This window comes from Callionymus lyra, chromosome 9 (genome assembly GCF_982586985.1).
Source record: "Callionymus lyra chromosome 9, fCalLyr1.hap1.1, whole genome shotgun sequence".
Taxonomy (NCBI): domain Eukaryota; kingdom Metazoa; phylum Chordata; class Actinopteri; order Syngnathiformes; family Callionymidae; genus Callionymus; species Callionymus lyra.
In genome coordinates, this window is record NC_141826.1 from 5,304,203 (window position 1) to 5,325,034 (window position 20,832).

The following is a 20,832-nucleotide window of genomic DNA, read 5'->3' on the forward strand; positions in this document are numbered from 1 at the left end:
ATTAATTTATATTGAGATGTTTCTATTATTATATCCTTAGATTAGTGGTTGTTAAAATCAGGTCCATAGAAAATATTTTTATTTATTACAGAAGGCCAGCAAACTATTTCCTAATAATAATTTAAAAATGAGTTCTGGTTTTATGTAAAGTTAACTATTGATTAGTTATTATGAGATTTAATTATGTGTATACTTTACAATTTTAACATTAAAGTCAAGTAAAAAAAAGTATGTCTTAAACGTTGAATTATATATTTTTTTCAAACATAAACATGTTTATCCGCAAATACATTTAAATTAGGTTAGACCCGGAGACAAGAATTAAATTTCATGATGATAGTCAGAAGATATTTTTAAATGGGTAAGTTGGTATATTACTGAAGTAGCTATGAGATTGTCCACTATCAGTAAAAGAGATTATGTTGTGATGTTTGTTTCTGTATTTCTTCCAATCATTTGTTGAACACAGATATATTTATGCATATACAAACAAACCAGAATTATCAAAATCTTTTTGTGATTTTAACTTTATTACACTCTTCCCCATTCTCTCATTTTTACCACCTTTAAGTCTTGTCAATCTTGCTTTACGTAAGTTAATCTTTTTTTGTTTTGTGTGTTTTGAACTGCAAAGGACTTTTCAAGTTTTGTTCAAAGTTGCTACACAAATTTAGTTCCAGATGTTATGAGAAACCGATGCAGTTGTGGTGGCTTGTTCTAAACATGCTGCATGAAAAAAAAGGAACCAGTGAGTTTAGTGAACAATGGTCCGGTTCTTGCTCTCTCCTCACAGCTTTAGGGAAAAGTGTTAAATGCTACTCTGTGGTGCTCAAATATATATATATATATATACATATATATATAACAAATAAAAAATAAAAGATTGATCTAGTTATTTGATAAAGTTATATATATATATATATATATATTTAATTTCAATAAAATGTTCCTCGAAAATCCTTCAATTTAAGTTTTTAATTTCATTTAAATGAATTATTGTGACTGATTGCAAGATTAATTTGTAAGAAAAAAGATCTATTCATAAAGTAATGTATTGTTTATAGCATACTTGACCAGATGCAGTTTGACTCATTTACATTTTGCAGTATTTTAACTCCAACAGTTTCCTGCAACCTTTAGTTTCCACCAGCAGGGCTGAATAATGATATTTTCTTTTGTCTTGATCACTAGAGATCAACAATATAACACCAAGTCTATACAGAAATCTGTAAGTTAACACATCAATAAACAGGTATTATATCATTAACAAACCAAACAATGTCTGCTTCAGTTGTGACTGACCGTTGTTCAGAGATAGAGATTCAAATTAGACTCGTGCTATAAAAAAAATACTAATTGTGACTTCATTGAATTATTAACAATTAACCCCAAATTAAAGCATACATTTAATGAACACTGCAACAACCCTGTATCCTATTTTGTTATATAGGCGGTATTACAGAATATTTAATGAGTCATTGACAATACATTCTCTTTCGTGCATTTGACTGAAATACATTAGTACAAATTTAACAAATTACTAAACTCTCGCATCTTCGGAGCTGCTTAAAAAAAGTTCACACCTTTTGTTCGACCCTCCGCGTCCCATAATCAATCATAGCTGTTCGGGCAGATGTAGGTTTTTTGTGTGAGGCGTGAGCTGTCGTCACCGAGCCTGCATGTTGTGACAGCGAGTGTCTGCTCCACTCTAAGTAAACAGACACCATGTTGCAGCATTTACAGCCTTTAACTTTGGTAAACATTCACTATGATAACTCTCAAGGAAAGATGCCTGCTTTGCTAGATAATTCTAACTGCTGTTTTTATCTGTGTTTACTTTCCGATGAATTTATGAGTAAATCTAGACTTTGCTCAAACTCTGCTGCTGTCTGCTGAATATTCCTGTGCAGCAGACAATGTGCAGGATTTCACCAGGAGGAGGGAAGTGTCTGCAGGCTGGCATCTTTCATTCATCAGCTCCGATAGCAGATGACCTGCGTTCACCTTTCATGTCTACCACAACCTGGCGGTTAAAACAGATCTTGTATCTCACATTCTTTAATTATACGAATCTCTTACGGCTTTGTATCAAACAGAGGAGCAGTGCCACCTGCTGTTTTCTTTTATTCAACAGGAGGGGAGTCCCTCTTAGGGCGGGTTTCCTCCTCAAAATCATGCATGTAGCCATTGTTAGTCCTGACCATTCAGGATAACATAATTGAAATATACTTGTACTAATATGCTAAGACTTATTTGATTGTGATTAGGATGTGAAATAATTTGTAAAATGCAATCTCGGTTTAATATATATATTTTTAGGACATGCCAAAAAGTATGATAAGAGAGGATCACATTTTACAAATCTTATGGATAAACTTAAAAATCAGATACATATACATTTTGTACTTCAGACATATTTTCTCATGTGCATCAGTGTATTTGTAGCTGTATTACTCTGTGTTATTAGTATTGGTGTGAATATATTTTTCTGAAATAGTGTATGTATATTCAAAAGCAACAATTGATTTAAAATGAGATTTTACAGTTTTAAATTGTTTTATTTACAGTTAAAATGCAAATATTACGCCTTTTTGGCAACTAAATGGCAGCAATCATTATCCTCCGCAAAAATGAAATCCGATGAGATCCCGCCGATGACTGAGGACGAGAGGATACAGTCGGCTCCTGCAGCATCTTTAAAGTTGCTGTCTGGATATATTTTAGTTTCAAAACAAACTAAAGCAGTTGGACCTTTTTTTGAGAGTTGTGTGGTCTGTAAATTCTGCAACACCAGAGTTGAGTGCAATACTACAAATATATCATTGTTTCTACAGTATTGTAATATATCGAAATATATTGAATCAGTCCCGCTGTATCGGCAAAATGCTTACGGTATCCGCAGATAAACATTTTAAATGGTATTTAGAAAGGTTTGGTTATAATGCTCATCTATTAAACCTTATGTACTTTTGTACAGATGTACTTGTTGTTTATATTTCAAGCTGTAAATAGGAAGAGCAGAGATGATTGTTTCTACCTTGAAGGGGACTATCTGAAACTCCTGTCTTTGATTAAGCTACAACATGCGTGTCATGCTCCTGATGATGATTAACATTGGATCGCTAATAGAATTATTTTAATGTTATTTCGGACAGAGATGATCATTTTGTTATCAACATCAAATCCACTACATCTCAATGGAGTTACCTATGGGGGAATGGAAGTAGCAGGCAGATATCAACTCAACTTTTGATAGTTTAGGACTGACTGACTTGATCAGGACTTCCACAAAGGCTGACATGTCTTTTTTATGATTGAAAAAGAACCTTTCAGGGACATTCTTTTCATTCAAATCCTGGCTTCATCTGGAGGAAAACAAGTATAAACGGTTTTTCTAGGCAGTTGTGCCAAACAGATGAAGAGTAAACCATTAACAGACATGTGTTGTTGGTGATGTCCTCAGATTTGAATGTGTTCGTTGCTATTATTAGCCAAACCAAACCCAAGTAGAGATGGGATTGTCTTCCCTCGTTCTGTAAAAAAGTTTCCCCTTGCTACAGCACTATTTTGAAACCTCTTTTTGAGGAGGTTTTTGCAACGATGAGTACTGTATTTTTATCCATAGAATGTCTCGGTCCCAATCATTCAGACCATTGTTATGAATAAATGAAGACAAACACAATGAAGGTGGTAGACGACAGCAAGAATGTTGACCTTCTTTTTTTTTTTGCCCCATAGGGTGTTCTACTGGTGTATGACATCACCAACTTCCAGAGCTTTGAAAACCTGGAGGATTGGTTCAGTATGGTGAAGAAGGCCAACGAGGAGTGTGACGTCCAGCCGGTCATCTCCTTGATAGGAAACAAAAGTGAGTATGAAACGTCACAAGTTTAAAGGTCACATTCTTATCCCATTGTGCAGTTTTTTTTTTCATTTTCATTTTACAATGAAAATATGTTTTTTCACTTTGACACAAATATGTATTAACACATTTTTCATTCATTGCTATTTTTTGTTTTAATATGTGCACCGTCACTGGTTCTGCAGTCCAATCAGATTTGGTTAAAGTTCAACTAATGTGTTGATTTAAGTGTGTCTTAAATAGATCTTGGACCTCTATTGTACTCATCAGTATGGCATACAGTGTCTGTATGTCAATCTCAATGTTTGTCACCACGTATCATCAATCACAGAAGTCGCCACCTCTTGTTGTATAAACAAACCCATCATGATTAAAACTGGCATTATTACGTTATAATGGACTCCGCTTTCATAACCTCTCGTTCGCTGAGATTTCATACGCGGGAGAACTTTATAAAGTAAAGTAAGTAAGTTCAAAACATCGTCATGATGAGCAATTTACTGCATCTTGGAGAGGAAGACTTTAACATTTAAAACATGTTAGTAAGTGAGGAGAGTTTGATTTTCACATTAGTTGCCTTTTAACCAAGCAGTGTCAAGGCTAATTCTTTCAAACCAAATCCTTAATAAATTTATAATATATTTCTTTAACTCTCCAATATTGGTATCTTAATACTGATAATACTGCAGATACAAAGTAGAATAAAAAGCATAATATCTCCTTGTTGATCAGAAAAGTCGTTGCACGTTGGTCGAAAAAGTGACGCATACATCCAACACAATATCTTGTGTGTTTTAATTCCAGAATTGAATTGGTTCTTTACACTTTAATGCACCTGTTTCAAACTCAAAGACCTGGGGGGCAAATCTGGTCTGCCAAATAATTTCATGAGGCCCACAGAAATCAAAGTAGATGAATGTTCATTTTGATGCAGTTTCAAGCCAAGTTTTCTATGAAAATTTAAAAATGAGATAACAAAAAAAGATTATAGATGTAGAAAATATACAAGTAGTTCTTATAAGAGTACAACTGGTGTTTAGAAAAATTAATTTGATTGGAGTGTTGCTGATGGAGAACAAACACAATGATTAAGATGTATTGTACCTCCAAGAATGAACAGTAAGAATCATACTTTCTGTAACAGAAAATAGACTAAACCCAGAGTCTATAGTGCTCTCTTTTTAAACCTTTTTTCCTTTTATTTTACTTATACCACTGAAGAACTTAATTGAATGTTCGTAGCTTTTGAAAAATGTTTTTAGAAAAATCTGTAACAATTTCTACAGATTTTTGATATACACGTAGAACACATTTAAAAGATACTCTTGTTGAACACAACTTCTGAGAGGAGCCAGGCATCGACTGGTCCAGGTCTGGACTACAAGAATTATGAACGGTGTGGACTGTTTTGGTCTGCAGTTGAGTTCAAATAACCTTCTTCACTTTTGTCAAGTTCCTGTATATAAAACAAGGTGCGCTCGCATGTTCTGCACCATTTTTCTATACTTGTGAACCTCCGGCATATTTGGTTCTGCGTGTCTGTGTTTGGCTGTGGAGGAGTGAGTGTTTGAAGTGAGCTGACGTTTCTTCACGACCGCCAGATAACTGATCTGTGTCGATAAGGAGATGAGGTTTTTCAAGGCGATGGGAATGCTGATGTTTGTGAACTCTGGGGCGTCACTGATGTTGATTTAAGATCCTCGGGACAGCGGACCCAGTGCACAGCTTATCTACTTGCAGTCACTATCCTTCTCCTCCCAGGACCAGTTCTTACTTTTTGAGTCATTGGTCGGGTTGACCATACAAAGCCGATGCTAACCAGACAGATACCCTCCTATCAGTCTGCTCTCACCCAAAAATAAAGAGTAATAACAACGTCTATTTTTAAACATCCTCTTGACAGAGTCCTGGCTAGAGCCGTGTTATTGTCAAGTGAGGCATCGGCGTGTGTGTTATGGTGACCATCCACCTTCTCGCGTGATGATAAATGGTGAACAGAGTGGTGCCTGCTCACAGGAAGCTCTCAGAAATGTTATTTAACCTCGAACCAAAGGTCATGGTTTAATTCTCCTGTCTGAAGCAGATTCTCCACTCTTGGCATTCATTTTAATTTCTAATGCTCCGGCTTTAGCCGTGGGCGCCTCAGTATTTAGGCTAGGTGTGGGTGTTCGTGTGAGTGTGTATACTGTAATGTGTAAGAGGTGCACATCCCACTGTCAGGCTCTGTCTAATAGCTCCATTTCTCAAAATGGCTCATGTGTTATTTCTGCTCCTACAGGCTGAAAAAAAGAAAAACAAAATCCCACACATATTGCCCCTCTAGGAGCTATCAATTACTCTGCCAGACTTTATGGATTCTTGAACCCTTCCATGGACTCCACTTTTCAGTAAAAGAGTTCGCCTCGACTCTTTGGATGCATTGATTATCTTGTGATTACCCTTTTTCGGTCAACCAGGATCTCTTAAATACCATAATATAGCTTCAATCGTTCATTGACTGAGCTAGAATATATTTTTATTCATGAGAAATAGCTTTGTCTTTTTCCTGTTACAACATGTGAACAACAACTTTTAACCGGGAAATATAATTGGTCTGTTTGTGACGGTCAATAATTACTTTTGGAAACAACCTAACGTGGAAACTGATATATTAGTTTTAGTATTGTAAATACCCTAAATATCTTAAGACTTTTTTGCCTAGAGCCACAAAATGCAGGAAACTACGGAGCTATGGGACAATTTCTTAAAAAAAAAAAAGAGAAATAGGATGCTAGCAATTGAAGCGCATGTAATAGACAGATAATATCTCAGAAAAAGGTTAAAAAAAATAGAATATCGTTATGATAGCCCAAGTGAAGAAACCTTTTTCGAGATATTTTACCTTTGCTACATTAATTACTTAAAAGATAAACAGGATTTTTTGACATTTTAACTTCTAGTTTTTCAAGGTAGTTTCACACGAGGGATCAAACATTCTGATTTTAATTATGGTTAATAAGAGATGCTATCAAATAAAACATTCATATGGCACCAGTCACAAGATGTTGAAATATAATGGTTGAATGAGGTGTACAACTGTAACTGCCAAAAGCGTAAAGCATTTTCTAACCAAAGGTTTCTTCCTCAAACAAATTGTTATGTTTAGTTTTGCCTCACGTAATTTTTAATTTCTAGATGTTGTTGAGGTGAATTTTCAATCCAAGCTAGAGAACAATGTAATTTGATAAAGGGTAGAAAAACATGGTTCACTATGTAATAAAATAGTCTCCAGTAGGCCAATGCAATGTGACATGTTTATAACAATCGAAAGTGAAGTGCTGACATTTTAAGCAGCTTTAGAAAATATCCCAAAGTCAAAAAAACGTCTTGGTTCACAGCATGGGTACACACTACGAGTCCAATGTTATTTTTATGAGCTAAGCTAGCAGCAGCAGCTATTTTTTATTATTTTAAATCAACTGTTCCTCTCAAAATGGGAGTCAACATTCAGGCTCAAATCCGTAGAGACCGTTGCTTATAAATCATGCCTTGTTTTATATTCAGATTGAATTTACTGAAAAAAAGCCATATGTGGGTTCGATTTGCACAGTGGAGCCTGCGGACAAGCGGGGTTCATTAATGAAGCGGTCCCTTCCTCGGCTTGCCCTGGCCTAACTGCCCTCCTGTGACATGTCACCGCTGGAGAACAACCTTTCCTTTCTTGAGCTTAGCATGGCCGGCGAGGGTTAAGTGTGCTTGTTAAACACTGCACCCGCTTACCCTTGATATGCTGCCCGGAGCCTTGTGTTTAATAATTGCCCCACTTGTAACAATTCAGGGAGGAAGCCAGTGAAAGTTTTTTATTGAGGGCACACATCTGCACGCACAATTATTTATGTGTTCATTTATTCACACAGACAGACCTTCAGAGGAACAACCGAATGTGAAACCACACACTTGCGTCGCTTCTAGGAACACACAGGGAATGGAAGAATTCAAACCTCTTGGTCTGTCTAAACACATGAAAACTGTTTATTACAGTGCAGCCAAGTCTAATGCTCTATAGAGAAAGCTGCCCTGGCAGCTCCTGCACCATGAAGGTCCATCACAGGTCCATCAAAAGTCTTTAAATATGAATGTTTCTTAATTATAATATAGTCCCTCTTCACTACTTTATTGACCATTTGTAACAAACCAGAGCGTTTCTCTCAATTTATGTTTTTCTAGTTTATTATACTTTTTCTGGAAGTAATGATTTTGAACAATGTTTTATGGTATTATAGACTGTCTGTAAGGCTGTCACTAATATGATTTAAACAAGATGATGCATTCTAAAATGGGGATTGACTTCAGCACTTTCCACCATAGCTGATGTAAATGTTAACGGATGTAAAATATCTATATTTTGATAATAATAAAAAGTATATTGGGTGTGGTTCCTAACCGTCACACACTCTCCAAATAATAGAAAACATCACAATAGAACTACTACTTTACTATAGCAGATACCCATATTGTGAACCAGTGATTTTCTATGGGCCCACATTATAAACTTGGATTGTGGTTGGGATTTTGGAAGAAATGACAGATACAGTTAATCAGTACTTGGGGGTTTTGCTGTCGGAAGCATTTTTTCGATGGTAAATTTAATACTTTCACTCCAACCTTGTAAGGGACACAAGGAAAGGATATTTGATTTAAACTAATAACCAGACACGGTATACATTTTAACACATCCTCAGGTCTCAGAGTAAGGTATATCAGGTTTTAGGAAAACCTCTGTCATTTGTCTAAATCAATGTAGGGATGCATAATGCAGTCTAACTGTGGCTGTGAACTCAAATGAAAACAGAAATCTGAGATGGTAGAAAGTCACCGAGGCTTTAGTGGGCTAAACTTAAAGCAATGTTCTTTTGTCAATGTGCAACTTCTCTCTGAATCAAACAACTCTTTGGTGGTGTTTTATACTGTGTTACAGTTGTGTAAGCTGTTTCATTACTACTACCCGATGCATACGTTAGTAGCCCATGCTTAGATTGTGTATCTTCTCATCACAGCATTTAGTTTGTTCCTCTGCGATGAGTCAACTGAATTTAGCTAGTTCCGTTGGTGTATGTTGTGCAGTACTTCTCTACAACACAGGATTATTCTATGGTGATAAAAAACTAAAAAAAAACTATAAAGAAATCAATTGAGATAAGTGTAATACTAATATAATAAGATAATAAGATAACATAATAACAGTAATTAAACCTTTTTTTTTCCTTAACTAAATAAAGAAAGATGACCGAAGAGTGTAACTAAAACAAATCTTTAAATTAACATGGAAATTACAAGGCTGAGTGCTGGTTCCAAAACCAGATAAATTAAAAGATACATTTATTTACTACTTTATTTTTAAGCCTGAGGGTGTTCGATCGGAAAAAGGTTTTTCTGAGTCGGTTTCTTTAGATAGATTTGTTGTAAGTCTGTTACGTTTAGAAAATGACGAAGGCTTCCCCAAAAACTTGTACCTTACTTGTAGACTCGACGATGTTCTAAAATGCCGTGCATACTGTGATGAACTCCTCAGATTGACCATAAACTGGTGCAGTTGATCCTGGATTCTTTCTGAAGCATGACATTTCTGTATCTTGCTGCAGTTTATAACCAGTTCCTGCATGATGATGGTATTTTCTAGAACTTAATCCAACTGATCACCTCAGGGTCTTCATGGTACCCTTCCATACAGGACCGCCACTTTGCACAAATGCCCTGATCCTAGCCGGGGAATAGATCCCACAGGAGAACAAACCATGTTTCATCAGCATCATTATTTCCAGGGTGATTGTGTTTTACATTTTACTTTCATAATTTTGCGCAGTGTTTGTCGTAAGATTTTCTATCATCTAAATCCTTTGATACCTCAAAAAAGTGCACATGTCTCCCTGCAGACAGAAAGTCTGTTTCATTTATCAAATCAATTTGTTTTTATTGAGCAGGGATAGCAGGACCCTTGCTTGCTCCCCACCCATTGGCCTTCCCGTTGCTAGCTTTGTCTCCCAGAGGAACATCCATCACAGGCTTGCACGGCCCGTATTTGGGTGACTTAAATGGGTTCAGTTCTCTTAACCCCTCCTCATCACTCATGGACTATACTCGGTGGATCTTGCATGATTCTGCTGCTGATCCACTCAAGCCTGCTATGGGAAGCGTTCCTTTTGCACGGAGATAATGTCCCGACTGAAAGGATTTGCATGGTTATGGCTCATCTGCCTTCCCTCTCTGCTGTCTCTTATCTACTTAGAAATGTGCAGAATACTTGATTGGAACTTTTTAAACATTCTCTTCTGTTAACAAGTTACTTTAAATATACAACCCTTTAAACACGTCCACCACTACCACGGTCTTATTTTTGGCTTCATGTTAAGTCCGTGTGCCTGTGAATTTTCTTGAGCGGTGACACATTGTAAAGGTCTGCCTTTACTTATCACATCCATCAATACACACAACTTTCTCTCCGGCAAATCGAGATTTTCTTGCGAATCATGTTGTTACCACCAACATTTTTTGGTTTGGAGTTGTTTGCCATCTTGGCGAAGGCTCAGGTAAAGTCGAGGTCTCCCCTTTTCCCCTCCTCTCTCACACCCGTCACCATGCTCGCCCCTGTAAAGCTGCCACAGTTCCTGTCTGTTCAGTGTACGCCTGCACATTTCTTAATAGAGAGATGCTCAGAAGTCCAGGAGCGCCGGTGGAGCTCAATACACTTCTGTTTTTGGTTTAGCTCAAAAATGTTTTTGCTGGCTCGACCCTCTCATACTTAGGTCCTCTTACAACAAACTAAAAGGTCCTAATTGCCCCCGGGGGAAAGGTTTAGCCACAATAGACATGTGGTGGGACAAAAGCCCAGTACTCCTACACCGACAACCTCACCCCTCCCCAGATAGAGGAGACGAACACGTCAGCAGTGTCCATGTTGCGCTGTGGGCCACCTAACCACGGGTCGACGTTGTAAAACGTTATATATACAAAATAAAGACCCAGTAAGACGTCGTGCACGGTTGAATGAAGACCTGGAATGTTTATGGCTTACAACAAATCTAAGGTTTCCGTATTCCTCTTCAGATGGGGGGTCATCATGGACGTATTTGACACATTTTCCACAAGCGTAAACTTAACTTAACTTACTTTTTTTTGAGAATCCCTTAAGTTAATCGTGCGGCTCGAACTACTTTAATTAGTGATATGATTTATTAGTACTAAATGTTTTCCCTCGCTCCGCCCCAGCATCTATTCTTCTCTTCACTCCCAAACCTGTTGAAACATAGTGAGACCTCGTTCACGTCGCCATCCATAAAGCAAATATTGTTGCACATGCAGTCGATGATCAGTCTTCGGATAGCTTCTTGTGTGGCAAGTCGCGGGCCATTTAATTTTCGCGGCGCAGCTAAAGCCACCTGACCTGAGTCTGAGCCTGGAACCCTCATCATGCTCAGGCTGTACTTTATTCCCTCGCTTCTCCACAACATTGATATGGAGGAATTCTGGAACAGAGAGGTGCTGACACAGGGTTGGGTGAACAACCGTTTGATCTGGAACCACAGAGGTAATTCGGACGTAAAGTAACGTTTCTTCAGTCGTATTTCCTTCATCTCCTTTTTTTTTGGGAGTGATGAATGGGATTGTGGTTTTGACTTTTGAAAATGTGTGTATATTTGTTATATATCTGCTGCATGGCTTTAGCTGAAGTGATGGGTCAACGATCAGGTTTATATGTTCATTTTTTTTAACGTCAGCAAACCTTATAATGATGACTCCGTTCGTAAGGATGCAATCATAAGTGATCCCTTGTGCTCCATAATTATTATTGGTCCTGGTTACGATGCCAGCTCACACAGGCTTGTGTTACTGCGAGCCCATAAAAGTCCACTTAGTTTAACAGCGACAGGAGAGCTAGGTGGACATGGCCAGTGAAACCCCGGGCAGCGTCTTGTGCGGTCGGGTTCAGAACTGGGCCTTTTGTTCACATTCATGAGTCCTGTGAGGCCGTAAACCCGGGTCCAGCGAGGGCCTCGCCCCGCGTGACGGCCCTTGGTCTTCTGCTACCACTGGACAACTTAAACTGGCAAGAGGAAGACCCGAACGTTTCTCTCACTGCCTGTGGAGTATCTTATTCCGACTAAAAGTGTGAATGTATGTCTCCTTGCACGTGTGCGCGTCCACACATCGTCTCATGAAAAACGATCAAGTGACAAGATGAGCTGTGATCAATGAGCTGTCGACAGAACACTTCTGACCTAGTGGAAAGCGAGTCCCCCGACGCTCCCGGCCCGTTTCAGGCCACCGGAGCAGGGGCGCCGAGGCACAAAGAGTGCTCTGTCTCTGTCAGGATTCCCTCAGGAGTCCCGCAGAAGGCCTCGCTCACCTCGACAACATGAGGCTACGAACAGCAATTCAACTGTCTCTGGCCACTTGAGAAATTCCTCACAATTTTTATGAGCCCTATTAAAATACAGGTTGTTATATTGGATTTTTTGTTTTGAAAATGACTGAACGCTGATGAATCTGCATCACTTTCTGTGAATCCTTTTGTGCAATTATAATTCACACTATTCTAAAATAAAATGATAATTATATTGCCATTATAAGGCTTTATATACGACGTTATGACGGTTTGTTATTATAAGTGGTTGACTTAAAGTGATTATAAATATAGCAATGATAATGCTTATAACGACTTACTCAATGTATGGACACAGCACAACAGAAATATTATATCTTAATCTAGTTTTGAGACTGAAATGGTCATTTTCAGAAATAAAATAATTCAACAGGATAAATTAAATAGCTTTCAGTACCACCTACATTTCTTTCTGCAAATAACACTGTATTTTTAAAGGATGTAGATATATTGAATTAATGAAAAAAAGCCCACCAGTCGTACCAGGCTGGATGGCTGCAGATAACTATGTTTGGATGGAGAAGCTCACAGTTTTTTTACTGTTATTTTGTCGGCCTACAGAGAAAATATTGTTACAACTATAAGCGTGCAATTCAGTAACAGGCTTTTTAGAACATTTTTTGATGACTTGACATTTAATTTAATTGTAGAAATAATAACAAAACTAATCATATGATTAACAACAGTAATAATACATCAATTCATGAGGCATTAGTCAAATTCACTGGAGTTACAAAGTGTTCTACATGAAACAAAAATGTGACTCACCGCAGTAAAAACACAGCACAAACCTCTGTTATGATAAATGTCAGTGCTAAATAAATATTTTAATTTTGATGATGCATTTCTTTGATCCCTAATTTTAAATTTCATGCATTTGCAATGCCTTAGTTTTAGTGAGGTAAGGACTGTTAAAGTCGTAAATCCAATGGCACTAAATCCTAGAATAATATGTTCTTTCAGGGTTTTAGACTTTTCTTTTCCCCTGGTAATGTCATTTTCAGTTAATACCAAATGTTTTATTTTGGTGAATCGCTCTTTCTATAAAGCTTTAGAAATGCATTATTATGTCCTGTTAATGTTACAGATTAATCCCAATTGGGTACTTGTTTCATGAAAGTTTATTTTTCTTAAAATTGGTTGTTTAATTACGTGTATTTTAAATGTATTGTTAACTTTCATTATCTTGGAGGTAGAATTTTTTCAAGTGCCTTCATCTATCTAGGATTGATATTTCTACGGTCCTTTTTCAACACGCACTGCTGAAAAACCCATTTAGTCTTAGGTTCTGTAATACCATCCTCACTTACTATGTTCCAAATCAAAGACAATAAAGTAAAACATGACTATAGGTAATACTAAAACTGTATTTCTCCTTGATGATTTCTTGTTTTCAGTTTGTATTTTCATTAAATCTTTTTATAATGTGGTCATGAATGATGACATTTTACATCATGAAAATGGTGAAATGGAGTTTCCAGAGACATGTTTATGTTGAGTTAATGTATGAAAATGACCAACAGATACACGTCAGCATATTTGAGTTTAAACACTCGATGTAGAATACTACAGAATAAACGTTTTTTCTCCTCATCCGAGTTTGCAGTTCGTGTCAGTTCATTGTCGTCGCTAAGGGAAAAGTCCAGCAGCTCTTAAATGCATAGTGTGAGGTAGAGCTGGAAGTGATAGATTCTCCCCCGGGGTTGATTAGGCTCAACCTTGTAACTTTCACTTAATGGGATACGACCCCTCAGAGCCCAGCGAGCTGCCCTCACTGCTGTTTAGTTAGAATGAGACTGCCGGCAATCGAGTGTTGTTATGTCAGGCATATTCTCTCGCTGTTACTTGCTCGATAAAATATTACAATTGGTCTGCAACAGCCGAGTTGTTGCAGCGGAATACGTAGGTGTCTGTTATCACAGCACATATTTAAAAATCCCACCGACGATCACACAAGTAGTGTAAGATTTTAGAAAGCTCTGTGGTGTCGAGTTATTGCTTTTCTTTGGCAATCGGTTTTAGGACATAGTGGAGACTCTTTCAGTCACATTTCAGTATTTACTGTATTTCACGTTTTAAAGAAGTACCACTCCTACCATGTCTGTAAAACAACTTTGAATATATAAATTAAATTCCCAAACTATTTCTCCTCTAGCTTAGCTTCAAATTCTTAAAAACATGTTTCCAAAGGATTAATTAAATATTAGAATTGACACAGTGGTTGACAAAGTAGGAATTAAAGTCGCGAAATCCAACAGAAATATCTATTTTTGATTCGATATCCTTTAATCTATTATCCATCTTCAATGTGAATCAATGGGTGTCTCGTGATTCCAATTTTGTTAAAACCTTCTAGATTCTATAATAATACAGATACAAATTGTCTTAAAATTGCAAATTATGGCATTCAAAACAATCCAGTTTTTACAAGATAATAAAGGATGGGATTTGTATTTGATCTAATACTGGTGCAAAACTGGTACTTTTGAGACAATGACGGTGCTTAAATGAAAAATGTGTCCAAAAAGTTATTTTGGAATAATGGTAAAACAATAAAAATATCTTTGAAAGTGGAAATATCTTAGTTATTTTCTGTCATTATAATTCTGGGGCTTAACATTTTTTCAGTTGTTACAGACTGAGTTACTCTTTTGTCTGTATTATTTTGGGCATGAATTGTATGAGGCAGCGTGAGGTGCATTGCCAGATAAGAGTGAGAGTTTCCAATATCCCAAACTGTAATGACTATATTTTTAAATGCATGATAAATACTTACTTAATAGTAAATGACTGGGGTTTAGATTTTCCACGCCTGCTATCCATACATGAGCTATGCAAAAGTTGTAAACTTGAAATAAAATAGACCTTTTAGAACAAGGAACTTTTAAATGCATTGGTAAAGTTTAAAAAGTGAAAATTGACATTGCAAGGATGTTCATTTGAGAAAGGCGGTTTTCTCTACTTAAATAGATAATGCATACAACAAGGAATAAATACCTGACTGATTCAAGATAACCATCTGAGGATTCTCTCACAAGAGGCTCCACCAAGTTTGTCATGCTTCCATTAATTCTAGCTCCCTACTTCACTGAACTATTTTTTAAAGTAAACACAGAGTTTATCCATCTGATATTAATCTCTGTTATCTTGTAATTCGCAGCATTGACAGGCAGACCTTTTAAGTAAACACTGATGGCGACCAGAGCGAGGGGAGGGCCACTGCTCTCAACGAGTGATGAGCCCCTCCACTATCTCGATGTGCTCCGAGGCCTAAACAGTTTATTTCGTGTTTGCAGTCACTTCCTTGGAGTTGTTAAGCTGATGTACATTTTGACAGAAACGGAGGGAAACCAGATCATCACAGGCCGATTGTTTTGACCTGATAAGTAGAAATGGGTACATTAGGGAGAAAAATGAAGCACAAGACTAAAATGTAGGGATTAGTCTTGCATTCAGCCGGAGCAGACAGATGACACATGTTGCTTAAATACAGGGAGAGGCAGTCGATCGTGCTTTTGCTTTGTTAGGATTTTACGTTCTTTGTTTGTCTTGTTCTTTTAACAAACAATGCAAGAGAAGACAATTAACTATTTCTAATTTAAAGGTAAGGTAAGGTAAGGTAAGGTAAAACTTTATTGATCCCTCAGGAGGTCTCCTTTGGGAAATTGTTTAATACGGGTAAATAAAATTAAACTCCCATCAACCGTCTTCAAATTCAAATTATTTTAAAAGTGCTTATCTATTTGATGTAATTATTGGATTACATGTGTATTTGTTTGTACACATGGATGGATTTTATACTGAAATAATATAATATTCAGTATTATTTTAAGTATAAGTTTATGGTCAATTAAGGAATGGTTGTAATGTGTCTCTTGTTTGAAAACTATCTTACCCAGTTAAAAAAAAAAAAAGAATAAAAAGCAGACGATGTCATGAGTTAAATTATTTTAGGTTAGCTATTTCCTTTATTTTGTAAAATATTTTAGAAAACCTTATTTTCATACCCTTTTTTGCTGCAGGAGATCAACACTGAAGAGCTTTAAGAATCTTAAATGACTCAAATGTAAAGTTAAATTAACTTTTAATTTGATCTTATAATCTTAGTGAAAGATTGATCATTTAATATTTCCTATAAACATGGTATGGAATACATATATATATACATATACATTTGGCTAAAGATTTTAAGAAAGGGAGGGACATTTTAAATTGTAGGTTATGGTAATTCCTCTTGTCTCCCTCCTTCTCCTCCTTCACCGTCTTCTCCTTCGCTCACTGTTAATGTTGGCTAATCTGACGGTGACACATGATTGAAAGCCTTGCCCAAGTGTGCAGGATCCAAAGGATTAGCAGTGTTTACTCCTAGTAGCATGGCGGCTGCGTCCGCTGTTAATGACGGGAGATAGTTGTGTTTACGTGCTGTCCGGCAGCGACGTGACCGTCTGGGCCGGAGTAAGTGTCTCTGCTTGTCTGAAAGGTTTGTGTTTATATGTCACGTATGATGGCGGTAATACGCAGTCAAGTCAAATAATTTTGACTAGTGTATTTTCGGTTGTAATGGTTCCCCTTTCAAGGTCGCACGCCATTTTGAGATATTAATAATAGCCTATAAGTGCACTGTTTACATTCCTCCTTTGCTAGGTGCTTAACTCCCTTTTTTTTTTCCTCTTCTTTCTACGGCCTCCCACCCACACACACACACACACACACACACACACTCGCACTAAGGGGCATGAGAACAGGATAAATCCTTGACAGACTCAATGAAACTTCATACAAAGAGTAAAACTCGGGGGGACGAGAGAAACGCAACACCGTACAGTAGCCTGACCACCTCCAGCTAGCAAAGACACACACGCACCAGATACTAGGTGTGGCCGAGTTCTCGCACAAAGCCAGAAAATAAAGAGGAACGCTATTGCTTTCAACGGCGAGACCCCCGGGTGACCCTTTTCCCCGACCCCACCATGACCCCATGGTAAGGCAAGAGTGATGCAAAGCTCAGTATCATTGCACGGGAGTCAAATGCACCAGGAGCGCCGTCACAATAGCTAGAAAGGAAGGTGCTGTCATTATGTGCAGACGGTAAATCAGGGTGCAGATGACAGTCGCATTTCTTCCTCCTTATTAAAGAGAAAATTGTCAAAAGTCGACCAATGACATTTTTTTTTCCAACCTTTTCTGCCAGAGTTTAGCCTGAAGTCCTTTGGTCGTCCACTTATTGTTTGTAAGGATTTCTCTACAGCTGGACCGGTTTGTGAACTTCAGGTCAAATAAAGGTTTGTAGCTGCAGGGTGCAACTTAACCAGGCTAACTGTGTGGAATGTGTCGCATTGAAGCCAGAAGCAGCTAAATCGATCATTTCCATGAACAACTCAACCACTCTTATTTACAAAAGCAACTAGAAAAGCGCAGAGATGAAGAAAAGTCTTTAGATCTTTTAGCTGGATGCATTTAAGATAGCAAGCCATTGACGAAACCTTCCAAAAGCCAGGTGGGAATCTACTTTATTTATTCTTAACCCATCCCAAACATGAATTCACAATCAATTTTAATTATGTTACTGTTAAATAAACAGACCAACACGGACCCAAACATGTCTCTTCACATTTATGACTGTTATTAGCAAAAGTGTGGATAGAAAAAAACAAACAAAAACATTACAATTCAAATACATGTTGAGGCTTCATAATCCCTCCTTGCACTCTTTATAACCCTTTCCCAAACTATAATGAGCATTTTCCGCATTTTGCACAGGTTTTACACTCGGTAACCGTGACCTTAACAACTCCCGGAATGCTTTGCCGCCCAGCCGACTTATCACAGCTGGCATAGCATAATAGACAACTTAAAGACAGTATTGTGGCTACCAATTTCCCACCTTTAAATGGAGCAGTATGTACAATTTTATCATGGTACCTCAAATTTTGATTGCATTATAATAACGTGTAACAGCATAATCACATTCTATGTTTGTGTTGATGTAAATCTGCTGCTCTTATAACTCAACTTTTTGTAACAGAGTGAACAAGATAGCAAATAGTTTTTTGTTTTGTTCTGATTCCTGCGTTGTAAAGTATAATAAAATATATAGTATCGTGTTAAAAAACAAACAATATGATGAGGGACCAGTGTATATCTGCAACCACAGTTTACAAATGTATGTTCATAAATATATTTACTCAGCCCTAATATGAAGGTATTTGCTTTGATTATGTGTGGAAGGCTTTTGACAATGAAAGGATCTAGGTGTTATTTCTAGATTTTACTAGATAATGATTTGATGGCACTTAAGCTGCATGATGCTGTGAGTCATATGAATCGGTTTCAGAAACATCTTTTAAAAAGTGAAAGTGTAAGAAGACGCACACAGTCTAGGCGACCGGGATGGTGTCAGAACTGTAGCTGGGTGAGCTGGGAATTAGGGTCTTCTTTAGGTAGAGTTTGTTTCTGAAGTGAAGGGGTGAGCAACAAAAAAAGCTAGAGAACAAACCTACCAGATTTTGAAAGGACCATAACAACTGAGTTATTCTGTGTTTGAACGCTGGCTAATGTTTGCATCCCTCCAAGTAGACAGACCCTTCTATATGAACATGTACAACCAATTATCTTTCTGTTTATGTTCACACTGTGGCGCAGAACAAGCTGCGTAACCAACCTATAAATCTCTTTGTCTATCGTGCACATTTTCTCACATGTCAAACTGTGACTTTTTTTTTTTTGGTTGCAGTCGACCTGGAGCACATGAGGACAGTGAAGGCTGACAAACACCAGCGCTTCTGCCAGGAGAATGGCCTCATCAGTCAGTTTGTGTCTGCCAAGACTGGGGACTCTGTAAGTATCAGCTGACTCTGTGCATTACAATAAAAGTGTTGATGTAGTGCGGTTTGGACCAATTTGACTCGCTCTCATTTTTCATTTTCACAAGTTTCCCCCTTTTTCTTCCTCCAGGTCTACCTATGTTTTCAAAGAATTGCTGCTGAGATTCTCGGTGTGAAGCTCAACAAGGCAGAGATTGAACAGTCTCAGGTTAGCTGCCCAAGTTTTGCTTTTATATATCGTATAGCTGTGTATGGAAAAAAGAAATAATTTGCAAAAATGTCTTGGCCCACAGTCTTGCGTGCACTACTGTTCAACTAACCAATGGTTAGCATTTTACAGTTGGTTTATATAAGATTAAAAACCCTGAGAATCTGTTCATTCCACACAAAAGAAAAGTTGAAACCTCGTGATTTTCATCAGTCCTTGTACCTACAATACAATTGTGTTAATTTGTCACACAGTAAATAAGTAATACAGATGATAAATAGTTGTGATAACCTTATTGTCAATATACAAAAATATATTTTAAAAGAGTTCTGTGAAAAAATAAAGTATTTTTTCTATACCTATAAATTGCATCATCAATCATCCCGAACTTCAAGAGGAATAAATATATTAGCAGACGAATCTTGAGCAGTTATAAAAAAATATATACTGTATATATTTTTTTTAGTGCAGTCTTTGCTGTATGTGTCACATTTACTTTTCTTGTTCTTCTTATAACTTTTTCAATTATGATAATTGATTTACTTGTCTAAATAAACCACAAAACTAAATCAAATTCCTTCTTGAACCCCAGAAATCGACAGTAACATTTCTGGTGTTGAGTTACTTCCGCACCTCCTATGTGTTGCCTGAACTCTCGGCAGGTCGCGAGGAGTGTGTAAGGTCAGAGGAGACCCCCACACACTGTAAAGGATTTGTTGTGTAAACAAGAGTTTGTTACGTCTGCCTCCAGTGACTCTACCTTTCTGAGACGTTGCCCTTCTGTAAATAGACCCACATTGACCACATTAGTGCGTGAAGCCGGGGGTCAAAGGTACACCGTCGTAGAGGTGAGAAGGTGAGCTTGTCTGGCTGATTTATTTGGTTTATCTTGCACCGTTCTAGACTGAAGCCGAGTCGCCGGTTGCTGGCAAGTTGGAGATGCCCAAATGTGGCAGCTGTAGGATTTACAGGGTTGCCTCCCCCAGATGCATTAATCGTCCCTCTGATATGGTCAGTTGGAGCCACACTGGCGGGGCGATGCTAAATGAGCCGGGGGGCCACAGTAGGGTCAGGACCCCCGAGAAGGGAAGAGCGTGTAAGGGAAGAGTCAGCCAAATTCTCAAGCTCCTCTCCCATCAGCCACACCACGACTGCCAGCAGAGTGAAAATGAGCGACTAATGGAGCCGTCCATCCTCTTGGCAGTTCCTCTTCTTAATGACTCTGTCAATAAAGCAAAGTGCTTTAATCCAGACTCATCAGGCTGAGTGAGAGGCTCTATTGTGAGCCGCATGCTGCCCCATGATTTCTGCCTGACGGATGAAGTTTATTCACGTGTATTTACGCGTAATCTATTAAATCCTAATTTGGAAATATGCTGATGGAGCGCTGCGTTTGATGCCGTGACTGTTATGAGGTGCCGTCAAGCCAAGCCGAATAACTGTCTATGAAAAAGAGCTTTTTATTGTAAAGTTTGAAAATGATCTATCAAAGAGTACAAGAAAAATAAGATAAAATTCC

General features: G+C 37.7%; 1 protein-coding gene across 2 annotated transcripts in view; it reads left to right on the forward strand.

Annotated features, from left to right (window-relative positions):
* rab28 (RAB28, member RAS oncogene family) overlaps positions 1 to 20,832 on the forward strand; it is a 37,715-nt gene that overhangs the window by 11,909 nt on the left and 4,974 nt on the right. For both annotated transcript variants that reach the window (XM_087799266.1, XM_087799267.1), the window contains exons 4-6: positions 3,739 to 3,868; positions 19,015 to 19,118; positions 19,236 to 19,313. In XM_087799266.1, coding sequence (XP_087655392.1) covers positions 3,739 to 3,868; positions 19,015 to 19,118; positions 19,236 to 19,313 — 312 coding nt within the window. The remainder of the gene's footprint in view (positions 1 to 3,738; positions 3,869 to 19,014; positions 19,119 to 19,235; positions 19,314 to 20,832) is intronic.